The 22,291-nt window shown below is 44.0% G+C and overlaps 1 protein-coding gene across 1 annotated transcript in view; it reads right to left on the bottom strand.

Annotated features, from left to right (window-relative positions):
• Window positions 1–6,964: 6,964 nt before the first annotated feature.
• The window catches only part of ISL2 (ISL LIM homeobox 2), an 82,640-nt gene continuing 67,313 nt past the window's right edge, over window positions 6,965–22,291 (bottom strand). Inside the window, exons 5-6 of the mRNA XM_086959873.1 lie at window positions 19,347–19,514; window positions 6,965–7,791 (exon numbers count right to left, since the gene is read on the bottom strand). Coding sequence (XP_086815999.1) covers window positions 7,675–7,791; window positions 19,347–19,514 — 285 coding nt within the window. The 3' untranslated portion in view covers window positions 6,965–7,674. The remainder of the gene's footprint in view (window positions 7,792–19,346; window positions 19,515–22,291) is intronic.

Below are 22,291 nucleotides of genomic sequence, written 5' to 3'. Positions count from 1 at the left end.
GCATAGCGTTATGCTTCCGGCTACTAATGAAGCACTCAGCATTGAACTAGCCTGGAACTATTTTGATCATTTATTTTATTTTTAGCTGTTAAAATTCTTTTTCAGGCTGGTTACATTTGAGGCATTTTACTAACTTCTTGATTAGAAAGTCATACCACCACATCAAAGATGAGTGCAGAACTTGGCAAATCTTTATCGACCTTGATCTTGAATAGTGCTAAGATGTTCTTCTTAGAAATAGAGACTCCAATCCTATGATGGTAGGAATAATCAATAGTCATCTTCTGTCTTTTTCTATTAACTGAGATTTTTTTTAGCATTACTTTCAGGAAGGGACATCTTAAGGATTTTGGGGGCCCGGGGCCAAACCTATTTCGGTGGCCCCTGTTCAGAACAGCTTTGAATATATGATCCAATTTCAGCTGTTTCCTGCCCTCTTTGGCCAGGTCACTGATAGTGCAAAGACAAGCTCGTCCAAATTCAAAATATGTTTACATCTAATATTCAGGGATAGTGTGGCATGTGTTTTCAATATTGTAACAAAGCACTACTCACTAATACTGCAGATAATCTCTGTGACAACCTCCCAATTCTTATATGAGAAGTCCTGTTTTTGATCAGAAAGAAACTGTTTTATGTATGTTGCATAAACATAAACATAACATTTCCCTGCAAAATGTCTGTAATAGACTTTCACACATCACACACACAAAAAATAAATTAAAGGAATGGTATTTAAAACAACCTGTTTAAGAATTACTCAAGGTCATCAGGGCAAGACTATCTGCATGACAGAGCTGGCTCTATCATGGAGCCCCTGAAAGGCTGGGACCAGAGCCCACTTTGCCCATGCCTTAAAACATCTCTGCTTTCAGGGCTAGTTGGTCACTAATTTTGTAATCAAATACCATAAACCTCTTAATTAAGAAAAAGTGCTCACAAAATAGAAATGTATAGCCAATAGTGGACAGTCCTTTTCCAAATCTAAATGTGGCACATTTTGAAGAATCAGATGGAATTTGTCAATTCAGATTTCGCTGATATGCTGGATTAAAATAGCAAATAATTGAGCAGATATTATGGATATAAAGTTAAGCATGGTCCAAGATTCAGAATTTCATTATAAATACATATCAGTAGGAGGATTATCCAGGCAACATAGTGAAATATGTTTAATTAAAATCCATTCCTGTGATGGTAAACCTGGGATAATTACACCTGAGGTTTCTCAATTCTTCGTCCAATTTGTTTAAGTGTTCCAAGTACACTATTGCTTTTGTGGGGATATAAATATTCAAGGGGAAACATGATTTGGCAGAATTCGTTTGACTCCTAACAATGTCTGCATATGCTAGACTCTAAATGCAAGCAGTATCTATAAATGTTAGGTACATCACTTCCAAATGAGGTTGATACCAGGGTCAGCAGCCCACCACCCATCACTTAGTGTGCAAACTATGGAGGCCACGTGAGAAAACTATGCTTACACTAACTAGCTTGAAAAACACCTATGGGTCCTACTGGAGCGTAGTAAACAAAACTGGAAGTGACGTATATGAAAGGCCCTTGAAGAAACGCATCACAACCCATGACTTGGATAAAGAGGGCTGTGCAGACAAACGTACAATGGCTGATGAGTAACTGTTAATTATGTCTACAGTAAAGTTTTGCCTGGTCAGAGACAAAACAAACAAAAGACCATCAGACAGCATGACATGAAGAGGATCAAGCTATCTGTCCTCATAATGAGCTGCAAACCGAGACCAACGGCCAGAGTAGGTGAACTTTGAGGATGGGCAGTGAGAAGACAAAACCATATCCACCACCTCTTTCTGAAGGTCAAAGTCAGTTGATTCTCAATCCTGAGGCATGGAGGTGTAGATTGTGGATGTTAGGGTTCAGAGCCATGTCCTCTTCGGGCAGAGTCTTAGATCTAGTGGGTCAGGGTACCAGAATCTCTGAGTCCAATAGGGGTGCAGCAAGATGGGCTGGGCTTCATCCCTGTTATTCTTCTTAATGACCCATCGAAAAGAGGCTGGGGTCCCACCAAGTGTAGAGCATGTCTCCAGATTGCCCTGAGGAGGGAACATCTCTTTGTGGTCACGACCTCTGTCACCACCTTTACCTTTGGAGCCATGAAAAGGTGAGACAGGGTGCTGGATAGACTGAGTGTTCCACTGTCAGTGGAGTAACCTTGGAACTTTCAGGACGGCTGGCGGAACTGGAGAGTGGAGGAAACTAACTTCAGGGTGTGAGCCATCTTTACAGAGCTCCAGAGCCAAATCCACTTTCCTGCCAAAGAGCCTGGCTCAATCAAATGGCACGTCCATCGAGGATGCCTGAACTGACCAGGGAAGAACTCGGTACCACACATCCAACATATCATCTGGAATGATGCTGATGCAACTGGAATCGCTGACATAGTCTGTAGTGTCTAGGGTAGCCCTCAGGGCGTACTTGACTGTCATTGACTCTTTAGACAAAGATAGTGAGCAATATCTCACTCCCCATGTCTCAGAGCCCATGAGTGTAGTGATCCCAAGAGACACACAGCATTCAAGGACCAGAGAACCAAACCGGTAGAACAGAAAACTCTTTTACCGAAGGCAACAAACCTTTTGCACTCCCTATCTGCAGGAACAGTAGAGAAAGAATTATGGTTAACCCTTGATTTGCATCAGAAAGCGTGGATCATCAGGAGCAGCCCTGTGGCGCCGAGCAATAAGTGGACTCAAAGGTGGGACATTAAAATGTGTTGACCTCACTGCCACAAGAGCCATGTAGAGGATGTGTTAAATAGCAGTAAGGGCTCAGACGCTGATGGCCAAGGCTGCAAATTCAGTCAACAGGGTTGCCTTAGTCTCCACCTTTGGAAACTGTAAATTCAAGATCCCCTCAGTCTTGCATATGACCACAGTAAGGGATGCGCTCTCTTCAGCAAGAGGGCCCAAGGTGGAATCCAGTTCTGTTTCATGTAAAGTGTCCAGCCCACCGTCTTTCTGAAGGGTATGGTAGAGTCGAGCATCAGTATAAAAAGGAGGGAGTAAATTATCCATCTACTCATCGTAATCTTCTTTGAGGGGAACATATCTGAGCCCCTGGACCGCACAGGAGTCAGTACGAAAATGGCTTCCGATTTCCAATCGGAACTGTAGCGGAATCCTCCAAAGCCATGGGCTGTTCTAGTTTTTTTGTCGTCAGACATAGACCGAGATGTCACACTGGAGTCCGGAGGCACGAGAACCTATTGGAGGATTTTCTACTGAATCCAGCATTCTTCCATAAGACTTACGATAGAGCGTTCACGGGAGCTGCACCAATTCGCTCCCACCAAACATCAGAAGCATCACCTATGCTCCACGATTCAAAAAGTAGACCAAGGGCCATAAGTAGCATACAAATTCGCATTCGCAAAGGCCGAAATTCGCAGAATTTCGGCCTTTGCGAATGCGAATTTGCTAAACGGGATGTATGAATGAAAATCCGGTGCAAAATAAGGAATCGCAAAATGATTCCTTATTTTGCAATTGCATTTAAGGAATCGCAAAATTTGCGATTCCTTACATGCAATGTATGAAGCTAAAAAAAATTGCTAATTGTCCCTAAGGAATCGCAAATTACCACCAACTTCAAGTTGGTGGTAATTTGCAAATTTCTTGAAAAATGCCCATTTTTTTTAAGTGCCATGTGACGCACATACATGCCCTTAACCATGTTTGATATAGAAGAACTCAGGAATGGTCTTATCTTAAATCTAATGTACGACACGACAATCTGACTGTAATCTATTGACTTATGTTACTCCTCATTACAATTGTTTTATGTATTGATAAATATATGCCAATGTTATTGGAATAGACAGACGTGCTCTTGACGTGAAAGAATTGGTATCTGCCGATTTTAGAAGGTATTTGAAATGTAAAGTGCTCTGACACTCAAACCCTGGGTCTGATTCGCACTATAGAAAACACTAAATAAATAAATAAAATAGTCCGACTGGAGTCTGGAAATCTGAGGCTGGTCCTGAGAAGGCTTTACTGGTGGAGCCTCTGGCAAAGATGTCAAGGTGGTGTCTGGCTTTAGTGGCCCAGGCTGAAGCTGAACAGGGTCAGTTGGAGGAGAGGAGAGGAGAGGAGCGGGAGGGAGAGGGAGAAGGGGATGGGGAGGGGGAGAGGAGGGATTCAGCCCCCTCCATACGTTTTCCTTTCACTTTTTCTCACGGTTTTTCATTGCTTGGGTAGAGTGCCCATCCAGGCCATGACAATTTGAGGATGGTTATATTGTCCCATTTGGTTTCCATTAGGTTTTGTTGTATGGATGTCAAGTCGTACTTTTGTCACACTGTAGATGCAACAAGACGGTAGCTTTTAATTAAAAGCCAGTGCAGGTTCTATATTGAATTTTCTGGCACAGCAATATTTTAAATGCTTATTTGCGGCTTTTAGTTTAGGAAGGGATTCTGTTTGGGTACCCTAGACTTTTATAAGGAGGCAGTGTTCCATTCCTTGTGCCGTTGCACATGTATTTCTTTTACTATTTGCTCATGATAACATGTCGGATTTACTGGATTGATACCAAAAAACTCAGGGGCAGATTTACAAGCCCCATGCGCCGCCGGTGCACTACTTTGCGTGGCGCAGCCTGCTAAGGGATATTTACAAGCACAGGTAAAGTCACCCTGCGTGACTTAACCTGTGCTTGTAAATATCGCCCCTGTTCACGCAGTACTTTGCGTGCTAGGGGCGGGAAATGGGTGTTGCTGTGGGTGTTCCAACGCAACACCCATGTCCACTGATGCATTTCCAGATTTACGAGAAATCGTAAACCTGGAAATGCGTCAGTTTGCTACACCACCATAGGGGTGGCATAGCCAAGCGAAACGAGGAGAAATGTTTTCATTTCTCCTCGTTTTTTCCTCTTTCAATGCGTGCTGCATTCTACAGCATGCATTGAACGAGGGAAATGCCTGCAGTGAGTGCTTTTGTGCAGGAAAAGTGCCTCTTCCTTCACAAAGCAATCTCCCCATGGCGCAGGCATCTTTGCACCATGGTACAAGGGTGCCAGCGCCGGCACATGGCAGCTGCTTCTGCACCAGCGCTGGGGAGAGCACAGGAATGCAACATATCATTGTAGATATGTTGCATTCCTGTGCTCAGGGTGGTGCAGCCAAAGGGCTTGCGGTGCCACGCTGCAGCACTTTCTTGTAGATCTGCCCCTGGATGGATTTTTCGTTTGTCAAAATGTGTGCACATAGGCTTTCTCCCCGATGCAACAAATGCACCGACCCTTTGTCACAAGTATCAATTACATACTATTTTGCAGGGTATGCCTACAACGTTCACCAATTACAAGGTAAACCTCATCTTCTGGCACCCTTTCATTATACTCCTCTGTGAGGGTACAGCTGAACTCAGATGGTCTGTTCAGCAAAGGGATGGTACTCCCGGCTTCCACACTGTTGTAATCCATGGGGGTTTCTTTCTAGGACACCTCGGGCAAACCGCATCAAATCACCCTGCAGTTACTAAACACTTCCCATTACGGGGAGGGGGTTCATCTTAATGAGCATAAGGGGAGTTGACCTTCCCACAAAATGAGCCGTCACACATTGAAGCATTTATTATAATGATCCAATCCTTCTGGAAAGGCAGCAGTACTGTACACGCAGTATTGCCAGGGGAGGAGGTGTGGCCCTGTCACAGTGCACCACGTGTCACATCATCCAGCCTCCTGATGGTTTCTGTGAAGTGTGCATGTCCAATTGGCCGTTAGCTTCCATGCGGCCAATCTGACATGCGCACATTTGCCCTCTGAATCTGCGCTGTATGAGAGAACTATGGAGCATATTTACAATCACTGGCGCATCCCTGCAAATCAGCAGGGATGCGCCAGTTATTGTGCGCCACAGCTCCGCCATCATGGATACGCCGCATTTACAATGCGGCGCACCATGGGGCAAAAACAGCACAGATGCGTGACGCGTCTGTGCAGGAAAAGTGACGCATTGCTGGAGTTGCGTCGCAAGCGCGACGCAGCTCCAGCAATGCTCTGGGGGCCCTATCTAGTTAATGCTGCGTCAATCCTTACGCCTGCTTCAGGCAGGCGCAAGATTTTGAGGCAGCATGGGCCTAATAGTGACTGAGTGAAATCTTGTAGATTTCAATCAGCCACTTTTAGGAGGCGTTCCTGCGCCGGAACACCCCTCCCCCTACACAGGAACGCCTGCATGTGACGTAGGGCATTACAACGTGACGCATCTCCCAGATGCGTCACGTGCAAGTACCCCCGCACCATGGAGCAGGATTTGCACCGCCGCTGCGTCACAAAAGTGACGCAACGGCGTCATAAATGAGGCGCAAGGGGCTTGTAAATCTGCCCCTATGTACTGTACTCGAGAGGGAGAGCTGGGTTGGCTCGCCCAGCCAATCCCGGTGTTGCCTTTAAGCTTTGGGTGAAAATACAGAGCATGAAAGCAGCATTGTGATTGGCTATGTATTTGCCCGTAACAGCTCTTTGTCAGCAGTCGGCACCACACAGGAGGCACGAACTGTACTCGAAAAAAGAGATCAGATTTTTCAACCCCCCTTGAATTACAGTGGTCAAGTGGCAGGAAAAGTAAGTTAATTTTGTAGGCCTATTGCCCCACCACTTTCATATTTTACCAGCCGCCGCTGCCGACTAAGCACAGTCAGACTCATTAGCCTTGCTAATGCTTCTTAAGAGTGTCACCTACTTACTCTTAGTCGAAGCTCCACTCAAAAGGTGTAATACATGTTTGAGAACAAGGATTGCTGTAGTCAGGTTTTCAGGCAGAAAGCATAGTGAAACAACATCGTTTTGTTTCTTGTGTGACTGTAAGATGAACTTGCTGGTATTTCTGTGCAAGCAGCTAGTAGTGATAGTGGTTTAGGGAAATAGGTCAAACAAGGCACCACCTTTATCCACATCTGACAAGAGACACAGGCAGCATCTTCATTTTTTATTAAGATCAAATATTAATCCCACTGTGAACTGCTGCTCTGACAATAAATAGCAATAACTTACTTTTTGTTTGTTCTTTGAAGGCTCAACCACTCGCTCTTCCACGTACAAGATAATTTATGTAAAAAAAACAAAAAACAACATCAATGTTTCATCAAACAAACCCCTGGGTGTCCTTTTATATTCCAGCATCATGCTCTTCATATCACAGACAGAGACAGGGACATACAAGATGGTCTGATGCAGAACATGTCACAAGCCAGATGGAGTGGCTGGAGGCAGGGCCTTGTGATGGACAGGATGCTCGCACAGAGTCTGAGATGAGATAGTGATGCCCAGCCACATGTAGGAAGTCCCATGACCAGTCTTTATTTTCTCTTTTAAAAAGTATGAACGATCATACCGGGGGATTTGCTTCGGAATGCAGAAAATCCACATTTTTCTTGAAACCATCCTGTCTACATAGAGCGACTCTTGATCTGTCCTCCTGTCTGGTAGAACGCACTTCAAATCCCAAGTGCATTTTTTGGCAGACGACACATTTTTTAAATAAAAAACACAAAAACTGGAGAGTTTTGAGAGTTGAAATGGCCTGAGGGCTCCGGGCTGGGCCTGCTCATGCGGGGTAGACATGCTGATGAGTCCAGGGTCCAATGGAGGTGGAACCCCCCTCGGGTTGGGGTAGGGCACCCCTCACGTCTCCACTGGACTGGGCACCATGCTGTTCGGTGTGTCGGGTAACTGGGAGGACAGGGAGGTGATGTCGCTGCCTGAAGAATTCCCCATGGAGCCGGATTCAGAGAAGGAAACCTATGGGCGAAAGAGAAGAGGCGCATGGTAAATGTACAGAAGGCCTACATCTTGCATTACTCACATCTAAAGCAATCCACTGCCATCTGCCTCCATAGGAAGCCAACTCAACATCAATCATGCCCCCAGACCTCATGTCAATCCCTCCAATACAAGCCATCTGAGAGCACTAACACAGGCGTATTACAGATGGTCTGCACCCCTCCCCCTTACTGTATTTCTAACACACACACCATGAGAAACCTGTATATTAGCTCTGGCTGGCATCAGCCCAGATAAAGGCAAGGCCTCATTAACACCTTGGCTGCTAGGCGTTCCCCCCCCCCCCCCCCCCCCCGTGCTGAAAATTGCCATTTTGCTGGTGTCATGACGAGCTCAGCTCGTCATCAGCACAGCTCAACTGTGCATCATGACGAGCTGAGCTCGTCATGAGCATCGAAAGGGTTAAAAGAGTCCCTTCACCTTGCACAACAGAATCTGCAGGTCCACCCCAATCCATGCTATCTACTAAAGGGCAGAGCTTCAGGAAGTCTAATCAGCAGCCACTTGCTAACAAAGTCTTCAATGAATTTCAGCCTTTGGATCTCCACCATCCAGCCACAGGAATGCAGGCAATAAATACACTCCAACTGTCTGGGGAAGCTGTACTCATCGGCCATCTTGTGCCATGTCAAACCAGCGGAGTCCAAAATGGATTTCACTTTGCTTTTTGATTAATACTGTGAGTCAAACTTGAGAAGGCATCTGAGCATTTGAAGAACTTTCTTCCAAGGATTATGTCCAGCCAATATTTTAAGCTTCCAACCTTGGGGAGAGGATGCATCCTTACGGCTAGAGTGGTCAAGGTCGAGGCTGGGGAAAAGGGTTTGAATCTCGGCAAAGATGCTCAACATCCTGTGATTCTGGGCAAATCACTTAGGGGCATATTATCAAGACAGACTATAAAATTATCGCCGCTTTAGCGGCAGAAAACTGCTGCTAAAGCGGTGATAATGGGCTTGATAATATGCTCTATGGAATTCCAATTGAAGCTCATGTTAGATGTCCTTCACATCTAACATGGGCTTCAATTGGAATTCCATAGAGCATATTATCAAGTCCATTATCGCCTGTTTAGCTGCAGTTTTCTGCAGCTAAAGCGGCGATAATTGTATCGCCTGTCTTGATAATATGCCCTTTAATCTCCCCGTGCCTAACAAAAATGAATGTGTCCTCATGTAACAAAACTGGTGCTATGTAAAGCGCTCTGATACCCGATATCTTCGGGTCTAGTTCGCACTATATAAAACTCTAAAAAAAAAAAACCCTGAGCTGATCAGCTATGCCCTCTGAAGTAGTGGTCTATCAGCAGCCTAGCACTGAACAGACTGCTCGCCTGTTCTAGCGCCTATCAAAAATACCAAATATACACCTACCTTCGGTAAACATCGTTTACAACAAAGTTTTTACAACGCGGTACCTTTACCACGCGGCCGATACAACGCAAGTCGTTACCACGACTTGCGCTGGAAGGCGCTAAAGTATTAAAAATAGTTAATTTACTATCCCAACACCTTCCCTAGGGTCCACGGGGACTGGTGTTAGAATAGTAAATTATACTATTCGAAATCCGCGCCCCCAACGCAAGTCGTGGTAACGACTTGCGTTGTCACGGCCGTGTGGTAAAGGTATGCGTTGTGACGGTACGCGTTGTACCATCATACATCCCCTACCTTCACATGCAAATAATGTAGCTTCTGCCTAGTTAGTGACTTGCATCCTCTAACTGTGCACTTTGCCAAAAAGCCTCCTCTACATTCACCAAATCATGCATGAAAGACGTATCCTAACTTATCACTGATTGCCGCCTCATCTTTAACCTTTCAAAAGGCCCCTATGTCTCTTTTTCACCCTCGGCATGTCTTTTCTTTCTGGGCCTAACGTTCTCTAAGTCATTTGCATCTTTGCTTTAATCTCTATGACGGTATTTCTGAAAATTGCGCACAACTCATTTCAAAGATCACAAGCTCTCCTTTTTGGAAAGCCATGCACCCCTGCAAGCTAACAATACCCATCCCACCTATTGATATACCAGACATCTGCATGAAAACACACACCGACCAGTGCAGCCCACCTATAAAACAAATGTTTGGTGCCACTCATTGCTGCCATGCTAAGAGTGCCATTCTGAGAGTGCAGAGCACCTATGCAGCACCTATAGAACTGCTTCTCGGTGCGACCCTGCGGGTGCGGACCACATACAGGAGTGCTGCGGGGTGTCATTCGAAGCGCGCGGACCACCGATGAGACTGAGGATTGAGTGTCGCTCTATGAGTGCAGGCATGCGTTCATGTGAGTGTGAATGTATAAGTCACTTAGAGAACTGCTAGCAAGTGTTCAATGAGCACAGGCATGGCTATCCAGCTTCAAGTCATTCTGCAGGTTCCTGTTGCTGCCTGTAGGATGGACGTTTTGTATTAATCTATGAAACATGTCATTTAAAGGTTTGCTGCTTCTTCTGTCATCTTTGAGATAACTTTACATTCTAAGCGCACAGGCCACTTGGAGGTATGCTATTGGTGGTTCTAAGAGGCCAGGGTGTATATACACCTGCTGCTGTCATGTCATTCTATGCCCACGCGCTACCTATGCGACTGCACTTTTATTGCTGCTCTGAGTATATCTCAACTATAGAATTGCTGCTTTGATGACATGCAAAGAGTATCTTGATCTATTGGACTACCATGCTACAGTACCTGTGTGATGCATGCTTTAGTGTCCTTCTAACCATACTGGCCAGCAACAGGGCAGCCACTTGCATTACATTCAATGGGTGCACACTGCTCCTGTAGGACACCATACCATTCTAAGAGGACAGACCACAGACACGGCTGTGCATTGCCACTCTGAATTCTAAGAGTATGTGTCAATCTGTGACTATATACAACACATAGCAGTGATGCTTTCAGGCCATACGAGGACCATGTGCAGGTACATTCTAAGAGTGCATGTCATTCTGAGACTACATGTCACCTGTAGAATTGACGCTTTAATGCGATTTTAAGAGTACGGACCAGATATAGGATTGCGGCTATAATATAATGCTAGGAGTACAGGTCAGATGTAGGTCTGCAGCTTTACTGCCATTCTAAGCGCCCAAACAACCTATAGGACTGGTATTTAATGCCATTCTAACAGTATGTCCTTTTCAGACTATGCACAACCTATAGAATTAATGTTTTAACATAATTCTATGAGTACAGTTCAGATGTAGGACTGCTATTCTAAAGCTATTCTAAGAGCACATGAAACCTATAGGAGTGATGCTTAATGTCATTCTTAGAGAGCGGTGCTGCTCTTGGGTGGTTACGATTTGTAGTAGACGTATAACCCAAAATGCAGATTCCTGCCCGGTGCAGCTCTTAAACACATAGGAGTGGCAGTAGCAGTCTATACACTACAGAACCCTATGCGGGGCAGCTATTGGATGGTTACAGCTTGCAGTAGATCTAAAACCCACAATGCAGATTCCTGCCCGGTGCAGCTCTTAAATGCATAAGCCTGACTTGGCAGTAACTCCTGAATGCACTTCAGGCCCCCCCAGTACTGAGCTGCCGTGCACACCCGAGCCCCCCCCCACAGAACGTCATTTTCCTCAATCTCGGCAGCGATCCAGTTGCTATCGAGCGGCCAGAACACATATATATCACAGGATGATGTACTGGAGTCATACATCACAGCTGGGCTCTTACAATGAGCCTTTAATTATGCAGACCGTACTCCTGTCTCCGCTACCAATTATATTAACTAAACATCACGCTGGATTTCTTTTTGATTATCCCCTAAAAGCCTCATAATTGCGGGAGTGCTGCATATTAGGGAGAGCCCAGGGCTCCATCCACCCTGTGTGGCCGTAAGCATTACCAGAAGACGCTTGTTTATGTTGCCACAATGTGCGCTTTCATTCATAAGCGTAAAATACAAAAATAATCCGAGCTTCTAACTATTGCCCCTGGGCCTCGTGGCACCCTGCCAGCTCCCCACGGGGCAGACATTAGGTGCGAGCCCGAATGGGCGGAGGGGAGGCTCATCACTGCAGCGAAAAGTGGGGGCTCTTGTTGGGGGGATAACACACACAAAACAATTGACCAAGAAATTTACAAATTAATGGGTGGATATTAAGATCCTTTTAATATATAATTATGTACAAATAATGTAGACGTAAATCCGTATGTGAAAAAATGTAAAAGAATCCATTATTGTGTTCCATTCTCACCACTATAGACCACTATACTTTTTCTTTGTCTGTTTCTCACAGTGAATGATTCATAACTTTTGCACCGTCTACTTTACAACAGTGTTTTTTATGTCTATTTTTATGGTATTATTAGACAAGAAAGATTCAGGTGTTGAACTAGGTATCTGCTGCTCAAGACCGATTAAATGGCCAGGCCATGCCTCCCTTTCCACAAGATTGTCCTGGAAAAGATGTTTGTATGCCAGTCAGACAATGATTGTGGCGTATATTTATATATATACATACATAAGATGATGCTCGTGATGTAGACCCAAAGTGATGCAGACTGTGATACATGAATTGGCAGAAAGAACAACACACAGTTCGAATTCTGTAAAACAACTTCATACTTCATACTGTTGGGAGCTGTTGGCTTGGGATTCAGTACTTATTGGCCATTTTTGAGCCTAAGAATATATTAGACTAGAGCTATTGCTGTTTTAATAAAAGTGATCTTGCTCTGAGGGGGAATCCAGTGTCCGTGAGATGTCGCCAGGCAGTATTTCATGCCCATTTATTAATAGAATTCTAAAGAAAATAATATCGTTTTAAATTGTGTAAATTAGTCTTTTGGCTAATTAGAATGTTTTTTTTTCTTGTCCTACATACCGGGCTAAAGATAACTTCTCTTCATTGCAAACAAATGTTTTTTCAAGATAATACAATAAAAGCCCTATTTCAAAGCGAGAAGAGTTGGCTTTTTAGGGGTTTTGATGTTCCGGTCTGGATATCACCTTAAAGTTGTGTTCCTCTGGTTTTCAGTATTTTACACAAATATACCCCGTTGGGGGAAATACAAATTCCTCACTACACCATGTTTTTGCAACAAGCTTTTGCATTTATTCTGCTCACTACTATTGTTCATAGTGACGTGAGTTACAAAGCATATTCAACATAAAACAATGTGATGTCATACTTTACTCACAGGTTAATGAATGGCAGCCTTTATGGTCCCTGGAAGGATGACCACTAACCAGGCTAACTAACATAGCTGAAATATTAAACTATTTGGTGCCGTATTTAATACACATATTATCAATCATAATACTAATTAGAGTCTTTTTTGAAAATCACGTTTCGTATCTCAAATATATATATATATATATATATTTGTATATATAGTATGTGTGTATGTATATTTGCACACACACACACACATACATATATATATACATATACATATATATACATATACATATACATACATATACATATACATACACATATATATATATATATATATATATATATATATATATATATATATATATATATATATATATATATATATATATATATACCCACACACCATTTATACCTATCTGGAAATGTATACCATATATACCTAGCTGGAAATGAAATTTAAATCGGATGCAGACGCAAAAACATATGTATTTCTTAAATCATAACCCTGACCGCTATTTTGTCTAACACGCCAGGGAAGACCGACATTTTTTGTGTGTCACTATTTATAAGGGAGAATTATAAATTATAAAATGTGTCAGTAGGGCACTGTGTTTCTGAAAGGACAGTGAGATTAGGACATATCAAGTCAACATATCAGGTGAGCCTGCAATGTGATTGGCCCTTTCCAAGCTGTACGGAATATCGGTAGATCTGATCTGATGGACTAAACTAAAATGTCAGCATTATCCTGGTTCGAGCTAAAGGACTTTTTCAAGGAGTATTTCAAGGTGCCCAGAGTCGCCTAGTGGCTTTCCCTGCATATTTATTGTTGGCGCCTGTGTGTGTATATATCCGTACAACCGCATAATAAAAGCCAGTAAGAAAGCACTGACCAACAGGAAGGCAGCTCTACCAGTGCTTGGTGACATCAACAAGTGCCCTGCTATGATGTAATCTGACCTGAGACAGTTAAAGAAAAAAAAGAAAGAATTAAATGCGAACATTTAAAAAGGAAAATCAAATGTATGTAAGTCCCCCAAACAAGTAAGTGAATTACAGCAAATTAATCTGTGATTGACTCCTAAATGTGTAGGTACGCAACCAAGCAAACCTGTGTACGTCATTCTGAAGTCCAACGTGTTTGTGGCCCTCAAACAAACTAATTTGTTAGGAATTCCACACTGTATACAATAAACAACTAGTTTATCACTACCAAAAAACAGTGCTTGACATCAAGCCAAACCATCTCATAGTCCCACAACCTATGTCCTCGAAACCCAACCAGTGCATAGCACAACCAGGTGTAACTCACTGTAGCCAGTGCCAGAATCCAAAACAACCAATCTGATATGTGACACCAATCAATCAATGTGGCTTGCTAGGCTGGGGCAGGACAGCTGACTCTGAGCACAGGAAACATGCCCTGCTCTGGGGACTGGTCACAAGTCACAATGCCAATACTGCAGGGTGTACAGACCCAGACTGTTGTTGGCGGAGCTCACCTGACTGTTTCGAGGAAGCGGTCTTAAAAAGTCTTACCAGACTGAGAAACACATCACAAACGGGTATAATCCTATTTGCATGAACTATTTTGTTCCTCATCCAATCAAAAAACATGTTTGCTTTTGAGTGTTTCCTTTAGAAAGGAGTTCTGATGGCCTGTGATAAGTAATCTGTGGGGTTTCGTACATAAGCCTCAATCCTATAACAGTGCCTGAGCGTTACACTGACCACTGCTACGGCATCGACTTGCCCTTACTTCAACTGGACAGATTGTACTATTTAAAATCAGGTTAAACAAAATAATGGTTCTGTTGGGTAAGACACATCACTTTGAAATGCTATTGAATGCAAATTGAGATTAAGAACTCTCTGAAACACATGTGCAGTGAGAAGTAGATGCACAAGCAATCTAATGATAATATTCATATAGCCAAGTGATGATTTCATGTAAATATTTATCAGAATTCAATTATGTCACATCAGAAATTTTTCATTCAATGATGACATTTGAATCTTGATTAGACCGTCAATAACAAGTGACATTTTAGTGACAATTGGTGAAAAGGTGCTCGGTGCATGAAGCAATGTACAGTGAAAATGAAGTAATGCATATATACAATTATGTACAAGGGTTTAGATTGGTCAGAAGTTATTAAACATCCAAGGAGTCCTAGCGTTCTTATAGTGGATCCTGGAGGTTCTGGACCTCATGTAAGCGTCGACGTTTTGACCCTAGTGCGCCCCAGTCAGTGGTCGTGTCGGGTCTTTTTCAAGACAGGTGTATGGGGGTAGACAGTATGTACATCAGGAGGACGGGTCTCTGCCTGATGGTGATGCCGCACAGTTACTGGTAAAGTCCGTGTTGTTTCGTGTTCAATATCGGTCAAAATGGAAGGAGGTGCTGAGTCCTTCCTATCTGCTGGGCGATTACTTCGACCTGAAAATGTGTCAGAATGGTACACCACCCCTGTAGTGAGGCAAACGAGAATACATTTTTTCATGAGTGAGAGAGGGTCAGACTTGCTGGCTAGACTCCCATGCAAAAGAGGCTCGTATTATTCGGTGAGTTGTTTTTAGCTATGAGGCCAGCCCTGAATGGAAAGAAGGATCAGGGAGCCCCCAAAAGCTTGGGGTCAAAGAGGGAAAAGAACAAAACCAATAATGGACCGGAATAGGGCGCTTCAGAGCACAGATAATGGGCCCGGAGATACAGCTAAGGAAGGAAGAGTGACAATTGGATGTAAACCCATGTACAATAAAGTTCAGTTGAGATACCTAAATAAAGGCAGACTTGAGGTGCAGAAAGTAGTACATACAAAACAAAAAATTCCAAGCTAATGGTGGAAGTATAAGGGATTTCGAAGGATTGAGAGAATAGAGGAATGGATAAGTTGTAGGTGGACGTTTAAGGAGAAAGTAAAAAGTAGTACAGAATTGAGTTGTAGGAAGGAGTCAGGATGCAGGAACAGAAAGAATAGTGCACAGGTTGTCTAGTCGGGAAAGGCAAAGGTTTTGGTGGCTTGCAAAGCAAGGAGGGACAAATCTTGCAAAGATTTATGCTTGATGTCCATGAGCACAAAAGACTGAGCAGAGGTGGACAGAGAAGATTAGGGAAGGACCCATGGGATGGGCAGGTGAAGAAAGGGAAACTGAAGACATGTGGAACAAAATTAAAGTTGGAGAGGGAAAGCGAGTTGAAAAGGGGCGGAAAGAGAGTTGGAAGGGGGAAGAAGCACAAGTATGCAGCTGGCACATCATGAAAGTAATTATCCAGGACTATACCGCTGTCAAGCAATTAAAGAGGATCATGAGCAGGTGATGAGAAAAACATGAGAAGCAGAGAGAATCATCAGCATGCATGTGACAGGAAAGGCCAAACGGAGAAGGTTATCGAAGCGGTAGTAGTAGTTTATAACCCAGAAAAGATCTCTAAAGAACACCACACTTATGAGTGAAAGGGGAAGCCTCTTGACCAGCCCACCATGCAGAGTAGACGAACCTAGACAGTTTAGAGGCAATCCCGAACCCTACATGCCCAAAAATACCAAAAGAATTGCGATTGGAGACAGGAGAACGATTGATTATATTGAACGATTGCGGATATGTTAAGGCGAGCAGTAGGGACACATAAGGAATCAATCCACAAGGGTGCTCCTTTGCTCTGCTAGTGCATTGATGGTAAAATTGAGGACCGGAAAGCAGGGGAGGTGTTTCATGGCTTAGTACAAGCGCTGCAGAAAACCTCTGGTGAGTGACCACTGATCCAACCGAAAAATGTCCCGTTCCATTTCATGTGCTTGCAAGAGATTCAATTCAGCCATAACGTGCCAGATAAATGTGCAGATCAGTCCAAATGCAGGCCTCTTTATGGAGGAGATGTGACCTTGTGGCCAAGGAGTCGACTGTGGAAGAAGGAGAACTGGGTTCTAATCCTGGCTTCTCTTAAGCCCACTATGTAATTCTAGGTAAATCATCTTGTGAAACAACAATTTTCCAACCATCAGGAATGCGATTTAACTGGGTAACCCCTAGTACAGAGTGTTATATTTAAAAAGTCAAAATAATTTAATGCATTTAATATTTTTTTCCCTATGTGGTGTTAATTTAGGTCTCTGCCTCTATTATTTTCTACTGGCGTGAGGTGCGGTACCTGCGAGTGGACATGCGTGGTGCTACATGTATTTCAAGGAAGGGCTGGCGTACTTTACTACTCTTTTGTGACCGTTTGGGCTACAGTAACTATAGAAGAGTAGTTTATGAATAGTAAAGTTCTTACTCTTTTGTGGGTGGATGTTTGTATTAGCGTATTCCTCCTTATACCTCCCAACACACCTCTTTCCTCTTCTTTAACCCCTTCACTGCGGCAGCTATTCCGCCGCAGTGCTAAGGGGGCAGGGCGGAAGAGCGGCGGGCGCATGCTGGTGACGGAACCGCTCCGTCACCAGTGTCGGTTGCGCTGTGCTTATGACGGAGCGGTTCCGTCATGGTCCCGTCCGCTCAATAGAACGCTCAGCGCAGGCGTGGAATTCGCGCCGCGCATGAGCGGCGGGCGGGCCATGACGGAACCGCTCCGTCATCAGCACAGCGCCACCGCAGCTGATGACGGAGCGGTTTCGTCATCAGCATACAAAGGGTTAAACCCTTCCCATTTATCAGCAACCATACCCTTTTTCCTGCTACTTGTCATTCCCAAATTTACTAAAAACGTGCACATGCAGTTTGTGAAGAAGCCCTTGAGTATTTATATTTACCGGGCTACCCTCTGCCCGATCTTGAAGGCTTCCGACAGCCTCTACAGGGAGATTATTTGTTCATTTATCGAAATGTAAATTAATATAGAGCTACACTAAAAACAGGACCGATTCTCAGTATTAATTATTGACATGTTTTCACTAAAGGCACTCTGGGGATTGTTCTTCCAAGCTGTGAATTGACCTTCTCCTTTCTTTCCCACGAGCAGTTCTTTCTCTGGGTGGGTACAATGAGAGTGTGTCTATGAGAGATTCACTGAGTATGCACCCTCAAAAATATTCATTTAAGTGTCTAGTGAACATTATCCCAAGTGATGTCACAGTGCGTTATATATGCTATTAGGGGAGAGGATGTGCATTGTGAAAAGGTTCCTTTCGTAACGGGAGACAGATTGATAACTTTGAAAACTTTAAAATAATATGTGCAATCAAAATGCAAGTATTACAGTCAAATACATACATACATCAAATATATAGTTGAGCAGTGCAGATGTTCCATACAGAAAACAACGAGTGAGAGAACGGATTATGGGGCATATTATCAAGCCTGGGCGATAAAATTATCGCCACTTTATCAGCATTTTCCTGCCGATAAAGCGGCAATAATTTTATCGCCCAGGCTTGATAATATGCCCCCCATAGGTATACAGACTGTATAGTTGAGTTACATGTAAGCGTAATGTACATTCTAAGGCCTAGTTATGAGGGTATTTGAAAATCTAGATGGCTGTCCCACCAAAGTGCCGTTTTCATTCCCCTTCTTCATTGGGATGTCCTTGCCGCAGACAGATCTCCGCGTGTCTGCTGCGAGGGGTATTCACTCTGATAAATGAGTGAAAGTTTGTGCAGATCAAGTAATGTGGAGCTTAGTGTCGAAGAATGATGGGGTAGAAATGGGGGGTGAAAGGACAATTTTGGGAATGGGCAGAACCTAGATTGGTGCTTCAGAATTGGGTGTTAGGTGTCTATAAATATAACTGTTAGGGTATGGAGATGTGTGTATATGTAGGTGTTGAGTGCTCAGTCTGCCCAAGCAGGATGTGGAGGCTGCCCTGAGATTACCACCACGTGGGTGTTTGCCAGCTGCCAGCACCACACAGGTATTAACAGGACTTGGGCCATGGAAAAAGCTAAGAAATGGTGGTGGTGGGTGAAGTCAACATCACAGTGACTGTAGGGACCTGTTTTATGTATCAGGCTGGAGTAGGAAGTGATTGCAGCCATAGTTGTGGGTTTATTGGAAGGGAGTTGATAAAAAGTTGGCACACAGTCAGGTATGTGTAGTATCATATATGGGTACAGTATCAGGATATCCAAATGATACGATATGCAAACTGCAGAAAAATGGGTGTTAGCGAGATGAATAGAGTGGCCAGAGTTATGATCTGTATTTTTGAATGGCAATGCGATTACAGGTTTGGTTAAGAATGGACTGAGGGTTGGGTGTATTGAGTTTTATGGAAATAAATAAGGATTTTTTTTATAAGGTGTGTGTGTGCGTCCCACCTGTACATATGAGGAGGGGTGTTTGGTTGGGGTGCTTCGGATATAAAGGTTGGGTCATGTAGGGGTTTGAGCATGTACAGTACAGATTGTGGGGACACTACGCATGTATTTACCAGTTGCTGGAAGGCGGGCTGGTCCAGGTCGCTCTGCAGGGCGAACTCGCTGAGTGCTTTCCATGGGGGTTGGTAGGTCTGTACCTCTACTGCATTGCCCTGCACTGCACTCTCATGGCGTATCGGACTTCCAGCCACCAGTGGCGTCCCCGTGAGTCCCTGTAGGCTCTGTTGACAGAAAGGAAGATCATATCAGCCACAATAATAGTGCAACAAGAAATACTCCATTGGTGCTTGAGAAGCATCTAGAAGAAGCTAACTTCTAATCATCTCTCACAGTGTGGTGGGTACAGCATCAACCTTCAAAGACACATATTCCAAACACGTATGACACCACCTCCCCTCGTCCCACCTGAGGTCACGTGATTGAGACCTGGTTTCCACCCCCTCCTTTCCCGGGACCTACTTGGATCCTCGCACAGCCCTGATGACCGTCCCTCACAGGAGATACAATGAACCTTAGAGACCAGCCTGAGAGGACTACCCAGACCATCTTCCCATTAGCATCTTTCAGTGTGGCAGTCACTGCGCGTAGTTCACCCTACAAGCAGAAATGTTGTGCATCCAACAGCGGCTAATTGTTAAAAAGTGTTTGTTAGAACTATGCGGTTCTTGTGCATGTAGAACGGCAGGGAAAGTTCCCTTTATGAGGTGGTCCAAGTTGGAGGCAACGTGCATTGAGGTGTATGTGCCCTCCTACTTTGCTCATTAATGGCTGGCCGTCTGCTGTGCTTGTTCATTCACCCTCAAGACCCTCTACTGGGACCAAAGTACATTGTGTCCTTCACCACACCACTGCTCACTGGCTGAACTTACATTGCAGTCCGGTGACTGCCGCCTAGCTGACACTCCCTCCTCTTCCGAAACAATTTCCAAGTATAACAGAAGAACTTTCAGCGTAACCACTGGGAAATCCTGGAAATTGTTGCAAAAGCAGCATCGCATGTCTCTGAAGTCACCTGCCAACTGAAGGCACACAGCAACCTAATAAGGGCTGTAATAGAACAACGACATAGTAGTCCTGTTAAAGATCCCAGTTCCAGCATGCCACAAGCTACAATGGATGCAGACCAACTCCAAATCTGGATTTCATGAATGGTTTTAGTCCATGATTGCATGCAAAGAATTTACAAAACCAATGAGGATAATAACTCTCTAATCCAGGGTAGCAGAAAGAAAAGGCTTCTGGGTAACTAACCAGAGAGAGTACTTGTGTACTTGAGTGGAATGACCAACCCAGAAAAAAGGCAGGAAAATTACATTATCCACGAAACCCACATTCAGAAATCTCTGTTGCTGGCAAGATACAGATATCGAAACAAAAAACAGAATGGAGTGACTGGCATAGAGTTTGAGTTTCAGTAAGGTCTAATATCAGCAAGCAAAAAAAGCATCTCTTGAGTCCTCAAGCATGGCACTGGAGAAAACAAGCATTAGCACAGCCAGTAAATTTAAATTATTTTTAAACATGCAAATGTGTTTGCTTGCTTAGTGAAGTCTGTGCATGGATGAGAGTGTTGGGGTGGAAGCATGGGTGTGTGGATATAGGAGTATATGGAAGGGATCACATAATGAGGGTGGATACAAGCAAAAGTAAGATGGCAGGTGAAATGATGGGATAAATACACAGGCGTTGGAGATCAGACCAGGAGTGTGGACAGGAGCGTAGCTTCCATTGCTGCAGATTCACGGGGCACGCTGGACCGCCATTATTGCTATATTTCACAGTGCAAACAGTGGCCAGCGGGGGGCATTCCCTTCTCTGTTCTAGGGGCCACTATTAGGCCTGGGTGGTGCACTTTGCTCCGTTCACGAAGTTTTCTGACCTCTGCCGTGAGCGCGGAGGGCAGAAAACTCTGCCTTGCGATGGGCAGCGGAGTTTTTTCCCCGTTCTCGATTACGAACTGTAAGTTTGCGAGCGCGAGCTGCTGCTCGGGTAGAATTCCCACCCGAGCGTCACAAATACCAGCACAAACTGCAGTTGGCACTGCACTCTGCCACTCGCGGAACTTCGCAGAGTTTTTATGGGACTTCGTGGAGTTCCGCGTAGCAAAACTCAGCGAACTACGCCCAGGCCTAACCACAATACACTACCTACGCCCCTGTGTGTGGATGGATGACAAAGTGGAGCCAGGTGGTTGTACAGCACCTTCATTTTTGTTTCAGAGCTATTTATTGAATTTTATAAGAGCATAGCAAAAGATAAACTAGAACAAATACATACTCAAAGGGGAATATTTTAAAAAACGGAATTGATGAAAGAAGAAAAAAACTCGGGTCTGATGTAAGGTTTGGTGGACTGAGAACGGATCGTCAGGGTGGCGGAGGACTTTGACTCCACCACCCTGACGTACTAAAGTCTGTCAAATTTAGAGACATCAACCGGCGCAGAAGTCATCTCGGTTTATTCAAAGGAACCACCTTCGGAGGCGTTTCTTTCAATATTCAAAACGTTTGGTGGATGGCCGTCATCAATTCTGACCCCCGTCCACTAAACTTTTTCAATTTATTTTGTTTTTTAAGAAACAACATGCCAAAGTTTGAATTTGGCTTGAAAAACAAAATCTAATGCCCCCACGATCTGCGAAACTTGTATCATTTCCTGCTTGAAAGACTGCAAGGTTGAAATATTTGAGGGGTAACATAGATAGGAGTGAAAACCCCGACTTTTGCCCAAAAATAATAAATTCATTATTTCGGGGGATGAATTGGAGATAACTGAACAGCATTCAGTCTTGAACTTCCACCTAAAAGGTGCTGTAAGAATAGTATTATACTGACATACTGTTCGGTGAAGGTCAAGTATGTGACAAAAGCATGTGTTAAATACCTAAAAGAGTGCCAGGCATAGGCACATTCCATTTGGAAACTCAACTTAAGGTAATGGTATACGTTGACACCATTGAAACATCCAACCATATACATGTGACCTGAAGCACAACCCA

This window comes from Lissotriton vulgaris, chromosome 2_2 (genome assembly GCF_964263255.1).
Source record: "Lissotriton vulgaris chromosome 2_2, aLisVul1.2, whole genome shotgun sequence".
Taxonomy (NCBI): domain Eukaryota; kingdom Metazoa; phylum Chordata; class Amphibia; order Caudata; family Salamandridae; genus Lissotriton; species Lissotriton vulgaris.
Note: the sequence above shows the minus strand (reverse complement) of the source record. Positions and strands in the feature narration are given on the sequence as shown.